Source organism: Ipomoea nil, unplaced genomic scaffold (assembly GCF_001879475.1).
Source record: "Ipomoea nil cultivar Tokyo-kokei standard unplaced genomic scaffold, Asagao_1.1 scaffold2018, whole genome shotgun sequence".
In the NCBI taxonomy this organism is placed as follows: Eukaryota; Viridiplantae; Streptophyta; class Magnoliopsida; order Solanales; family Convolvulaceae; genus Ipomoea; species Ipomoea nil.
In genome coordinates, this window is record NW_017618446.1 from 1 (window position 1) to 12494 (window position 12494).

The following is a 12494-nucleotide window of genomic DNA, read 5'->3' on the forward strand; positions in this document are numbered from 1 at the left end:
CTCCTCCCGTGCGCGCGTGGGTTCGGGTGCCTGCGTTCCGGCCGCGCGTGCCCCCTCGTGCTCTCTTCCGTTGTTCCCTCGGTTGCGGCCCTTCCTCCGCTGTTTGCTCCTTCGCCCTTTTTCCTCCTCCGCCTTTCTCTTTCGCCCGCCGCGTGGCTTGTTCCCTGCCGTCCGCCTTCTGTCGCCCTGGCCTCGTTGCTCCCTTTGTCCTGCGTTTCCTTGTCCCTTTGGTGCTGTGTTGGGCCTGGCGTCGGTGTCCCTGCCCCTTTCCCCCTCTTCTTCCCGCCTTCTGCCGGTGGCCTTCGGCCGCTTGTCGGCTTCTCTGCCTCTGCTGTTTTCGCCGTTTGGCCCTTTTTTCCGCTTCGTTGCTCTTTTCCTTTCCCCTTCTCCCTTCCTGCCCTCTTTCTCCTTCTCTCCGCTCTTGTGCCTGCGTCCCGCTCCTGCCCTCGCCGCCTCCTCTCTCGGCCCCCGCTCCCGTGCGCCTCTTCCCCCCTCTTTTCGCTCCTGCCCCCTCTTTGCCTGCTCGCGTCCTCCCTCCCCCGCTCCTGCCCCCGCTCCCCTCCCCCTTTGTCCCCGTGGCCTCCCCCGTTCTTCCCGCTTTCTTTTTCTTGCTGCTTGCGGTGGCCTTGCGCGGCGCTGCTCTCTTGGTGGGGGTGCCTGCGGGTGCGTCGTCCCCCTGTCGCTTCGTTCCCGCCCCCTGTTTTCTTTGCCCTCTCCCCTGGGCTTGCCCCCCGCGTGGCCGCTTCTCGTGCCTCCTTCTCGGCCGTGTCCGGCGCCGGTTTCGTCTGTGTTGCGCGTGTTCCCGGCCCTGCTTGCGCTGTTGCTCCGTCCCTCGTGGCTCCCTGCGCCCTTCCCTCTTTCCTTCTCGTGCCTCCGTCCTGGTTCTTTCGCTTCCCGTCCTCCTTCCTGCCCCTGCCCGCCCCCCCTCGCCTTTTTGTTCGCTGCGCCCTTTCTTCTCCTCGTCGTCCTTCCTTTCTCCCGCTCCTTGCGTGTGCGGCTGCCTCCCCTCTTTTGCTTTTCGCGCGCCCGCCTCTTTGCCGCTTTGCTTCTCTCGCTTTCTGTCCTTTCCCTCCTTCCGCGTTCCTGCCTTCGCCGCGCGCCTCTTGCTTCCCTTCCGGGTTTCGTGCGTCTCTCTGCCCGTTGCTCCTCCGTCTTGCCCTCCTCCCGCGCTCTGTTCTTTTTCTCGCCCTGCTCCCGCCTGCCGTGCTCCTTGCTGTCCCTCTGCTTGGTCCGCGCGTGCCGCCCCGGCTTGTTCGTCCTCGCGCTCGCCCTCGTGTTCTCGCCTTTTCTGCTCCCTTCTCGTGCCTTTCTGCCCTCCTCTCTCCTTGGTGTCTCCTCCCTCCGCTTTGCGCCCCGCCGCTTCCCGCTGCTCTGTCTTCGGCTTCCGCCGTCCTTGTGGCCCTCGCGTTTTGCTTTTTCCTCCCCCCGCCCCCTTCGTCCTCCTCGGCCCTGCCCGGTTCCTGCGGTCCTTTTTCGCTCCCTCCGCCCTCCCGCGCCCTCCGCGTCTGCGTCTCCCCCTCGCTCCCCTGCTCCCTCTTTTGGCTCCCCGCGCCCGCCCCTTTGCGTTCCCTTCCGCTCTCTTCCTCTCTTTTTCGGTTGCCCTTCGGTGCCTTTCTTTCGGCTTCGCTTGCCCTCGTGCCCCTCCCCCCCCCGCCCCGCCCTGTCCGGTCTGCTTGCTGTCCGGTCTCGGCGCGCCCCCCTCCTCCCTCGCCCGTTTGTTTGCTCCCCCTCCTTTCCTTCCTTCTCCCTGTCCCTTCTGCGGGCTGTGCTCCTTGGCCTTTTCCCCGCCCTTTTTCCCTCCCTGCCCCCTTTTCGGCTTCCCTCCTTGGTCTCTTTGGCTTGCTTTCTGCCTCTTCCCTCTGGGCCTTGTTTGCCTTGCCCCCCCGCCCTCGTTCCGTTCCCCCCTCCTCCTCCTCTCCCCTTTGCCTTTCCTCCGCTTGCGCCCTTTTCCCCCCGCTTGGCTTCGTGCTTCCGCCGCTCCTGTCCTCCCCGTCGCTTTGTCCCCCCGCCTCTGGTCCTTCTCTTTTCTCCGCCCGCGTGTTTTCTCCCCCCTCCTTTCGTGCCGCCGCCCTTGCTCCGCCCGTCTGCGCGCGTCTCCTCCCCGGCTCGTGGCGCTTGCTTTCCGCCCTCCCGCGCCTTTTTGCGCTGCTCCCCTTTTCCCGCTCCTTCTTGCTTGCCCCGCCCGGTGGTTGTTCCCCCTCTCCTTCTTCTTCCCGCCGTCCCTTTCGGCCCGCGCTCTTGCCCTCCCTTTGCTCGCCTTTGCCGTTCTTCTCGGCTGCCCCGCTCGCCCTCTGCGCCTCGCTTCCCCTCTCGCTCCCGGGGCGCCGGTTTCCTCCCCCTCCCTCCCTTCTTCTTGGCCCTCCCCCTTCGCCCCCGCCGCGCTTTGTTCCTCCCCCTGCGCCCCTCTTCCCTCCTTTTGTTTCTCCCCCCCCTTTCGTTCCCCTGCCCTTCTGCTGCGCTGGTCTCGGCCCCGTTCCCCTCCCTTCTTTCGTTCCCCTTGCTGGCGCTCTTCTTGCCTGGCTCTTCCCCCGTCTGGGTCTTTTCGCGCTTCTTCTCTGGTTTTTGGTTCCCTTTGTGCCCGCCCCCTGCCCTCCTCCTTTCGTGCCCGGCGGCTCTTGTTCTTCCCCCTTCTTGCCTCTTTCCCCTCCCCTGCTCTGCTGGCTGCTCTTTTCCCCCTCGCCGGTCTGGTTCCCCCGCCTCTTGTTGCTTTTGCGCGTCCCTTTCCGGCCTCTCCGGTCGCTCCCTGTCCTCCTTGGTTCCGCTGTTGTGCTCGCTGCCGGCTCCTTCTGTTGCCTTCCCCCTTTTCTTGCGCCCCGGTTCGGGTTCCTGCCCCTTTCGCTGCTCTTTCGTGTCGGCCGCGCGTCTGTCTTCTTCGTCTGCGGTCTTTTCGTCCCCCGGTTGCTGCGGCTTTTGCTTTGCCTTGCTTGCTGTTTTCCTCCTGCTGGGTTCCTCTCCGCTTGTTCCTCCCCCTTGCCCTGCCTGGCTTCCTCCCTTCCCCTTGTTCGTTTGTTTCGCCCTCTGCCTGCTTTGCTTCCCGCGGCGTCTCCCCTGCCTCCCCCTTCCTCCGCTCTTTCGTCCCCGCTCTTCGCTGCTTCTTTCCCGTTGTTCTGTCTGCCGCCCCTGCCCCCCCGCCCTGCCCTCCCGCTCCTCGGTGTTTTCCCTTTCCCTCCCTCCTCTGGTGTCTTGTTGTGCGCTTTGTTGCTCCCGGCTCTCTTTTGTGTCTCGCCTGCCGTGTTTCTGGCTTCCGCCCCCCTCTCTTCGGTCGTCCTGCGTGCGCGCTCCTCGTTCGTGCCGCTTCTTTCCCGGTTCTGTTTCTTCTTTCGGCTCCTCCGTTTTGCTGCGGCGTTCGTGCTGCCGCCGTTGGTGGCCCTTCCCTTTTGCGCCCCGCCTTCCTTTCTGCCTTTGTTGCCCCTTCCGTTCCCTGCTCTGCTCTTCTTCGTCTTCTTTTGCGCTCCTTTTCTGTTTGCCGTTGTCTCCCCCGCTTTGGCCGCGCTGGTTTCTGTTTCCTTCTTCTTTTTCCCGCCCGCCCCCCTGTCTCTCTTGTGTCGTCCTCTCCTCTCCCCCGCGTCTCTTTTCTTCCCCTCCCCCTTGCTGGCTCCCCTGGTCCCCCGCGGTCCCTCTGTCGCCGGCTTCGCGCTCGCGCCTTTGTCTCTCCCTCTTTTGCCTTGCCGGCTGCCTTGCCTTGTTTTCCTTTTTGCCCTGCCTCCCCTCTTTTCTCTTTCGTGTCCGCTGCTTCGGGTCGCCCTCTTCCGCGCTTTCTCTTGGCCCGCTTGTTTCTCGTCTTCCCGTTCCGCTGCCTTCGTTTGTTGTGCCCTTCTTGCTTGCGCTCTGCCTTCCTTTTGGCTCCCCGCCCCCGTTCGCCTTCGCCGCCTTTCCCGCTCCTCCCTCCCTCTTCTTCTTTCGTTGTCCCTGTTCCCGCTGTCTTGTTCTCTTTCGTGTTCCCGCTTTTGCCTTCGTCTTTGCGCCCTTCTCCTTTGTCTCCTTTGTCCCCCCTTGCCTTGTGCTTCGCCGCTTGCCCTTCCGTCCTTCCCCCTCCGCGCCCTCTTGCCTTGTTCTTCCCTTGTTGCTGCTGTCCCCTTTTCCCCGCGTTTTGCCGCTCTTTTCCCCTCCCCCGCTCCCTTTGGGTCCCTCCCCTTCCTTCCCGTTGCTCCCCCTTGTTTTGTCCCCCGTCCTCTGTCTTGCGCCTCCCCTCTCCCTCTCCCCTCTGCCCTGTTTTTCCTGCCTCCCCGCTTCTGTGTTTTTCGGTCCCCCTTTCGTTTCGGGTCCTTGGGGGTTCGCCGTCCCTTTGGCCCCCCTCTCCCCTCGCGTCTCCCCGCCTCCTCCTCGGTCCTCTCTCTCCCTTGCTGTGCGCTCCTCCTCCTGGCTGCTGGCCCCGCCTTTCGCCTTCTCTTTCTTCCGTTGCTCTTCCTGCGGCCGCTTTTCCTCCTGCTTGCGCTGCTTGGTTTGTTTCCGCCGCTGCCTCCTTTCCCCTCCTGCTCTTGGCCGCGGTTCTGGGTCCTCCCCCCCTCTTCTTCTGCTGGCCCCGTCCCTCCCTTGCCCTCCCCCGCTCTTTTGCCGGCTCTTTCGGGTTGTCTGCTTTGTCCGCTTCTTGCGCTTCCTTGTGCCGGCTTCTTTCGTGTGCCTTTCGGCCGCTCTTGCCTCTGGTTCCCCTTCGTCTTTTTGTTGGCTTGCGTGTTCCCGTTCGGCTGCCCCTTTTTCTGGCGTGCTTCTGTTTCTTGCCCTTTGGTCCCTTCCTTTTGCCCTCGCTTTGTCTCGGCTTGCCCTTCCTCGCTTTCTTCTTTCCCGCTTCCCCCCTTCGTTGTCCCGCCGTCCCTTTCGGTTGGCTTGTTGCTTGTGGTGTTTCGCCCTTGTTCCCTCCCCTCCTCGGCTCCGCCCCCTGGGTGGGTCCTTGCCCCCCTGCGGCCTCGCCGCTTTCGTGTGCCTCTGCCTTCGTGGCTTTGTTCCCTTCGCCTTGTGCCGCGGCGCTGGGGTTCCCCCCCTTCCCGTTCTTTCCCCGGGCCGTCTGGCTTCCTTCCTCCTTCTCTCCCTTCGGTTGGCTGCCTTCTTGCCTTTCTCCCCCCTTCCCGCCGTTCTTGCTCTCTCTTCTCTTTTGCTGTGCCCGCTCCTTTCGCGCGCGCCCCTCTTTCTCCCGCTGCTCCTTCGCCTGCCTCGCCTCTTGTTCTCCCTCCGCCCTTGCTTTCGTTCCTTCTCGCTCCGCCTGCGCCGCGCGTTCTCCTCCTTGCGTTTGGCGTCCGTGCTCTTTCTCCCCTTGCCCCTCCTCCTCCTTTCGGTGCCCGCTTCCTTTGGCGGTCCCCTTCTCCCCGCCCTTGCCTCCGCTGCCTCCCCGCGGCTGCCTGCCCTTTCCCTCGTCTTCCTCTGCCCTGCGCCCTCGTTCGTCTGCCTCTTGCCTGCCTCGGCCCCGCCGTCCTTTCTCCTCCTCCGTGCTTTCGTCTTCTGCGCTCGCGCTTGCGGCGCTCCTTTCGGTTGCGCCTGTGTCCGCCGTTTCGTTTCCTCCCCTTGCCTTCCTTCTTCCTTCCTTTCTGGCGTTTGCTGCTTCCGGTTTGTCGCTTCTTTTCTCTCTTTCTCCCGTCTCTTTTGCGGGCCTTGTGGTCGCCTTGTTCTCTTGCTGTTTGCTTCCTCTGGGCTGTGGCCCGTTTCGCCTTGCCGTGTCCTGGCTTTCGGCCCTTCTCGCCCCTCGCTGCGCGTCCCTGGTTTCCGCTTTTGCGGTTTGCGGGCCGTTCTCCTGCTTCTTTCGGTGGCTCGCCCGTTGTGGCTCTTGCCCGTTGTTCTTTCTCCTGCCTCTTTTCCTTTTCCTGCCCCCTCGTGCCTCTTGTTCCTCCGCTCCCCTCCCCCGCGTTCGCTTTCGCCCTGTTGGCTGTTGCTGCTGCTTGCTTTGCCCCGCGCGCCCTGTTTCTTGTTTCTGCCTCTTCGGCCTCTTTTGGTTCCTGTTCGCCCTCCTCCGCCTTGCGCTCCCTGCCCCTTTTGGCCGTGCTTGTTGTTTTCCTCTCTCGCCTGTCCCTCCTTGCCCTCCCCTTCCTTTCCCCTGCTTTCGGTCGCCCCCGCCGGCTCTTCCGCTTCCTTTCCTTCTCCGTGCGTTCTTTTCCCCGCTCTGCTCCCTCGCCCCTCCGTCTGGTGCCTCTGCGTTCCCTCTCCCTGCTTGCTTCCTTTGGCCGCCTTTTGCCCTCTTCGCCTTTTTTCCTCGCCCTTGTCCGCTTGTTGTCCTTTTCTTGCTCGTCTCCTTCTCCCCCCTCCTTCGGCCCTTCCCCCTTCCCTCGCCTTCTTGCCTTTTCGGCCTCTTGGCCCCCGGGCCTCCTCCCGCGCGTTGTCGCGCCTCTTTCTTGCTCCCTTGTCCCGCTTCGCTCTTGTCTCTTCTTCTGCGGCGTCCTGGTCTTTTGGTTTTCGTCTCCTCTGTGGCGCTCCTGCTCCCTGTGCGGCTGCTTGCGCCTTCGCCCTCCTGCTTGTGCTTGGTCCGGTTGTTCTGCCGTCCCCCCTTTCCTCCTGCCTGGCGCCTCGGCGCGCCTGCCTTCTTCCCTTCCCGTCCTCCCCTTTCGCCCGCCTCCCTGCCCGTTGTTTGGCGCGCTGCGCCTGTTCCTTTTCCCTTTTTCCCCCCCCGTGCCCCGCCCTCTGCCCGCTTTTCCCGCGCTTTTGCCTCGGGCTCTCCCCGGCCGTCCCTGCCCCGCCTTTCCCGCTCCCGGTCTTGGCTCTGCTCCCCCTTGTTGGTCCCGCTCGCCTGCGCTGCGCGTCTCGCGGGGGGGGGGGGGTGCCTCGCCTCTTTTCGTTCGCCGCCCTCCCCGTCCCCTTTCGGTGTCTTGGCGCCGCGGCTCCGCTCGCTTCGTTTTCCTCCTTTGCCCGCGTTTGCGTCCTTCGCCCCCTTTCGGTCCTGCTCCTGCCGGCCTGCTCTGCCGCCCCCGCCCGCGTCCGTCCGCGCTCGCGCGGCCCCGCGCTTTTCTCGTGGTTCGGCCCCTGTTGCCTCCTCCCCTCTTCTTCCCCCCTGTTGGCCGGCTTGCCCTCTCCCTCTTCGTCCCCTTCCCCCCGCCTTCCTTGCTCCCTCCGCCGGCCCGCCTTCGTCGGTTTTTCCCCTCCTCGCGTTTCCTCCGCCTCTCTCCCCTTCTTCTCCTGCGTTGCGGTTGGTCGCCCCTGCTTTCTTGCCTTCTCCCCCGCTGCGCGTCTTGCCTCTGCGCTCTGCTTGCTTCCCCCTGCTGTCCCGCCTTCCTTGCGGTGTCCGCCCCTGCTTCTTCCCGTCCCTTCCCCCTCCCCCTGGTTCCCCCCCGCTTTTCGTCCTTGTCGCCGTTTCCCGCGCTTTTGTCCGTGCGTCCGTCGCGTGCTCCTGCCCCCGCCCCTTCTTCGTTGCTGCCGGTGCGTTTCTCTCGGTGCTGCCCCTTCCTCCGTTGGCGGGCGCTGCCCTTTTCGCCCCTTTTCCCCCTTGGCCCCGGCCCGGGGCGCTTCCTGCCTTCCCTGCTCCCTTCCTGCGGTTGTCCCCTGTCGCCGTTGCCGGTCTGGCCCGCCTTCGGGTTTTGTCCTTTCGCTCCCCGCGCTCGGTCCCTCTTCCTTTCCTGCTTCTTGCCCCGTGTGTCCCCTCCGCTGCCGTCCTTCTTGTCCTCGGCTGTTGTCCCCTCCGCCCGGTGCCCCTTCTTCTCGTTGTTGCCGCGCCGTCCTGCTTGCTCCGCTCGTCTTTCCCCCCCTGTCCTTTCGTGCTTGTTGCCCCTCCTGCTTGCCTCTCGTTGTTGTTCTTCCTGTCTCGTGTCTTCTTTCGCCTTGGCGCCCCTCCCCTCTCGTCCTCCCTCCTTTTCGTGTGTTTGTCTCGCTTCCCCCGCCTTCCCGACTTCCCGCGTTCTGGCCCCTCTCGTCTCCGCCGCCCGTCGCGCCCGCCCCCCGCTCTGGTTCGGGTCTCCTTTTCTCCCTTCCCTTGGTCTCCTCCCCTCCTCCTCCCCTGTTCCTCCCCCTTCCTTGCGTTGCTCTGGTTTCCTCTCTTCGTGTTGCTCCGATTGCTTGCGTCCTTTGCGGCGATGCTGTGATGTGTGGCATTTTACCACTGCTTGCCCGCTTCGAATGGTCTGGGCCCCTCGTCCCCCGGTCTATGTCGGCGGTCCTCGTGTGGCCGTGCCGCGCTTCTGGCGTTGTGCCCTTTTGTGTCAGGGTTCCGGTGCTTCTTGGGTGGTCTGTGTTGCGGGTGTGTCCGGTCCACTCGTGTCCCTCTGCCATTGGTGGTGCCTTCGTTGTGGGGCCGCCGGTCCCCGGCGGGGGCCCCGGTTGGCCTCCGCGCCCGGTTCCCTGGCGTCATGGTTGCCGCCCCCCCGGTTGGGGGTCGCCCTCCGCTTGGCCCCCCGCCGGCTCCGGCCGCCTCTCCCCTCGTGCTGCGTGCTGTCCACCGGGCTATGTGTCGCCGTTAGTGTGCGTTGCGTCGTGCGTGTGCCCGTGTGTCTCCCCGGGCCTAGTGTTTGCCCTCGGTCTTGTCTGTTCTCCTTTTGTGTTGATGTTCATCCTTTGTGGTTTGGGCTGTGTTCCGTCTTCATTGGTTGCGCGTGTTGCGTCTTTGTTTGCCTACTGCTACTTGGTTTTGTCCTTCTATCTCTGTCTTCCGTTTCCCCTGCTTTCCCCTTCTACTCTTCTCTATGTCTGTTTCTTTCCCCTGTCTTGGGTTTTCGCCCTGCCTTCTTCGCCATGCCCGGCGTCGTCCCGTTTTTCTTGTGTTCGTTCCGGGCTCGTCTCGCCGCGTGCGCCGGTCTCGTGCGCCGGTTTTGTGGCCATGTGTGCGCCGTATTCGTATGTATCCTTTGCGCCTCTGGCTATCGCTGTCCCCCCTTGCCGCGTTGCCGTCGCGTTCGATTCCTCCTTTTGTTGCCCGTGGCCTCCCCCCTGGTTTTGGCCTTTCTGTTCTCTCGTTCTCTTTGCCGTCCTTCACGACTGTGTTTGTTGTTTCAGTTCCGTTCTCTGCCTGTATTCCGGCTTTTCCCTCCTTGTTTTTCGGGGGTGTTCCGGTTGGTCTCCGCGCTCTGGTTTGCGCCTCGGCCGGCGTTCAGTCCTTCGCCTTCACTCCGTTGGCATGCAGTGGGTTTGCGCCCTTTCCGCGGCCCTTCCGCCTCTCCGTGGTTCGGCTTAGCTCTCGGTTGCGACGTCGACTGCGTGTGCCCTACTACTGTTCTTCTTTTAGCTCTCCTTTTGGTCCGCCAGTGTTGTGTGTCGCCGTTTGCGCTGACCATCCTCGTCCCCGCGCTCGCCCCCGTCGGCCCCCCCGACCCGCGACCGCTCGCTACCGCCTCTCCCCCCGTTGCTGCCGACGCTCAGTGCCGCCTTGCTGCCCCCCCCCCGTTGTGCCGCTCCTCGCCTGCTTGGCCCCGCGCTATGGGTCGTATTGGTGTGGGCCCTAGGCCGCCCCCTTACGCCGGTGCGGCAGCCCCGTGGTATTTGGCCCCTGGCTGCGGGATGTTTCGAACCCCTCTTCGCCGTGTGGGTTGCCCCCCCGAGCCGCTCGACCTGCCCCGTTCTCCCTTCTGCCCGCCCGTTGACACTGTGGGGGTCCATGCGGGTCCGCCCTTCGCTTCCCGAGTTGCGCTTGTTGGTACCGCGCTGCCGATCAGGCTGCGCGCAGCGGTTTTCCCCGCGCATGTGCGCGCCGCATATACATTTGCTGTAGTCCCTTCCCTTGCCGCCCGGCTCCTGTCATGTGGTTGCGTCCACCCCGCCTTTTTGGCGTTGGCGCGCTTTGCTCGATGCTATGTGCCTCCGGCGCTTGCTCTGGTCGCGCGATTCGTTGCCAGGTTTGCATTCTGCGGCACCGCCCAGCGTTCCCGGTGCGTCGAGCCCCCTTACCTTCCGGCTGTGTCTCTGCGTGCCGCGGCCTCCTGTCTTGCGTTCCGCCGCTTCGCCCGGCTCTTCTGAGCATCGCTCGGCCGCGGGTTGCGCGCCGGCGGTTCTTCTCCCCTTCCCGACGCCCGCCCGGGTTTTTACCGCCCCGCCTGTGTCCTCCTCCTCTCTCGGCCGCTACCTCGCTCGCGCTCCGGGCTCCCTGCTCCGCCGGTGGTTTGCCGTCGCTGTGTGACGGTGCCCGCTGGCCCGCTTGTCCTGGCCCCGTGGTTTCGGTGTTTCCGCTGTGGCGCTCAGTGGTCCACCGTCGCGGCGTTCCCCCGACCGCCGGCCGCGCGCCTTTCCCCCCAAGCCTGGGCGCCCGCGGCGTCCCCGGGCGGTCGTATGTCGGTTTGATGGCGGAGCCGTTTGGCGCTCGGGCCCCCGGAGCGGGGTTTTTCGATGCTGCAGGCGTATCGCACGGCCGCGGTCTGCGTGTTTGGTGCGCGGCGTTGCCTGTCCTCCTCTCCTCGCCTCTCCATTGTTTTTACCCGCCTTCTCGTGTTCTTTGGTTGCTCCGTGATTCTCTGTGTTTCCGTTGCTGTCTCCCTGAGTTCCTTGGCCCTCCTTGGCTGTTTTCGCTTTGGTATTCCCTTCCCTTTAGGCGTTCGGTGTCCCTTCTTCTTGTTCCGATGCTTCTTTAGTTGGGCCCGTACCGTTTCGTTGGGCTTCGCTCTCCCTCTTGAGCCTGCGTTGTGCTTCGGATCCCTTCTCCCCTACCTTCTCTTTGGTCCTTCTGCCCCTCTCCTTTAGCGACCCTCTCACCTCTTTCCGCCCGTACTTATTCCCGTTGCCTCCCCCTCCCCTCCCCCTCCTCCTCGTCTGTGTCCTTCCCGTCCGCCCCACTGTTTCCTTATCCCCCTTCGTTCGCCCCCCGCCTCTTCTTTCCCCCCCCCTCTCACCCCCTCCCCCTTTGCTCGCTTGGCCTCTCCTACCCTTTCCTCCCTTTCCCTCCCCGCCTTCCTTGCTCCCTCCGCCCCCCGCTTCGTCCTTTTTCCCCTCCTCGCGTTTCCACGCCCTCTTCCCGCTTTCTTCTTCTCCCTCCCCGTGCCCCCTCGCGCCCCCCCGCGCACAACCCCCCCCGTCCGCCGCCCCGCCCCCCCCCGCCGCAATGCCAACCGCCCGTTCGCAACGTCTAGCTCGCGCTTTTTGCCGCCGTTCATGCTTCGTTGCGCCCGCTCGCGCGCCCCCCGTGCGCGAGCGCGCGCCCGGCGCGACGCGCGCCCGCCGCCCGCCCCGCGGCGCCCGTCTTGGTCACCTTTTTGTTGCGATTTGTCCTCTCCCTCCTGCCTCGCCGGTCCCGTTTGCCCGCCCAGCGCCTGGAGGATGCTGCCCCTCCCTCGTCTTGCCGTCCAGCTTTTGCTCCAGGCCTCTTATTCCTGCGCTTCCTTTTGTTGGCCCTGCTTCGCTCCCGATTTGTTTGCTGGTTTCGCGCCCTCCGGCCGCGCCTCCCTAGTTCGTCAACGGCCTTTTACTCGTCCCCTGGTTGTGCCCCGGCGGGGTGCTCCGCTGCGCCATCCACTTCTCCCGTGCGCGTTGCCGGTTGTGCTTTCTGCCCCGTGTGCATCCGCTTTTGCGTTTCCCTGCGTCCGGCGTTGCTCCGATCTCGTGGTCCTTCCTAGGCTTCGTCCCGGCTACCCTGGGATTCCGGGCCTCTATGCGTTCGTCTGTTGCGCCGTCCGCGTGGTTTCCCCTCCCGCCTCCCGGGCCCGGCGCACCCCGTGGTTGTCCGCGGCAGCACCCGGCTTTTGGTTCTGTTGGTCTCGCCTTGTTATTTGTTAGCCTCCTCCCCCCACCACACCCGTTTGTTTGGCCCGTTGGCGTGGCCCTTTTTTTTTGCCTATCTGCTCCCGCCTCTGGTTACGTTCACCTTGCCAGCGTTGCCGTTCCCCGCCTCTGAGTTTATCTGTCGGGTGTCTCCTTTTGCCACCTCGTGCGTGCCTTGTCTCTTTGACCCGGCGCCCTCCTCCACTTTCACCTCCCTTTGGTCCCCCCATTGGCCGCCTCATGCTGTTTTCCATCCCGGGCGGTGGGTCCTTCCCCACGTTTTGGTATCTCATTGCCGTGCTGCTCTCTCCCTTCCTCGCCATCCCTCCCGTGTTGATCTTTCCATGGCTTGGTTGTTGGCCTTGTTCCTTCTCCCGCTGTCCCCGCCCTCCCCATCTTGTGTGCCTGTCCTCCTGCCTCCCCTGCCTCCCTTCGCCCGCGCGTGTGGGGCTGCCCTTGTTGGCTCTTTTGGTGCCCCCCCCTCCTCATCCTCCCCCTCCGGCTTCTTCTTTTCATCCGCCCCGCGCCTGGCTCGGGTTTTGGTCTCAGGTGGTTCGTCCGCCTCCCTCTTCCTTCCCCGACTTTACGCCCGCCGGTGCCGGCCGTCCCAGCGTTCCGCCCGACCTCCCGCCTTTTTCCTCTCCTTTCGGCTTGCTTTGCCCCCACCTGCGTGCGCGCGCTGACCCTTTCCTCTCCCCCTCCCTCCGCTTAGCAGCCCTGTTTACTCCCTCGTGGTGCCCTCCCTTCCCCCCCTGTGGCCCCCCCTCCTCCCCCTTTTTCCCTTCCCTTTCCCCCTCCCCTGGTTCCTTTGCGCCTTCCTCCTCCTTCCCGCCCTTCTCTTTTGCGCGCCCCATCCCTCTCTTCGTCCTCCCCTCCCGCCCCTGCCTCCCTTCCCCGCCAGCCCA

At 64.9% G+C, this 12494-nt stretch overlaps 1 protein-coding gene across 1 annotated transcript; it reads right to left on the bottom strand.

The window, feature by feature from the left end:
- Positions 1 to 30: 30 nt before the first annotated feature.
- On the bottom strand, positions 31 to 8004 carry LOC109147614 (filaggrin-like; the record flags this gene model as incomplete). The annotated part of the gene is made up of 1 exon (XM_019295226.1): positions 31 to 8004. A coding segment is annotated over exon 1 (7974 nt), but the record flags the coding sequence as incomplete, so codon positions are not given.
- Between the last annotated feature and the right edge of the window lie 4490 nt (positions 8005 to 12494).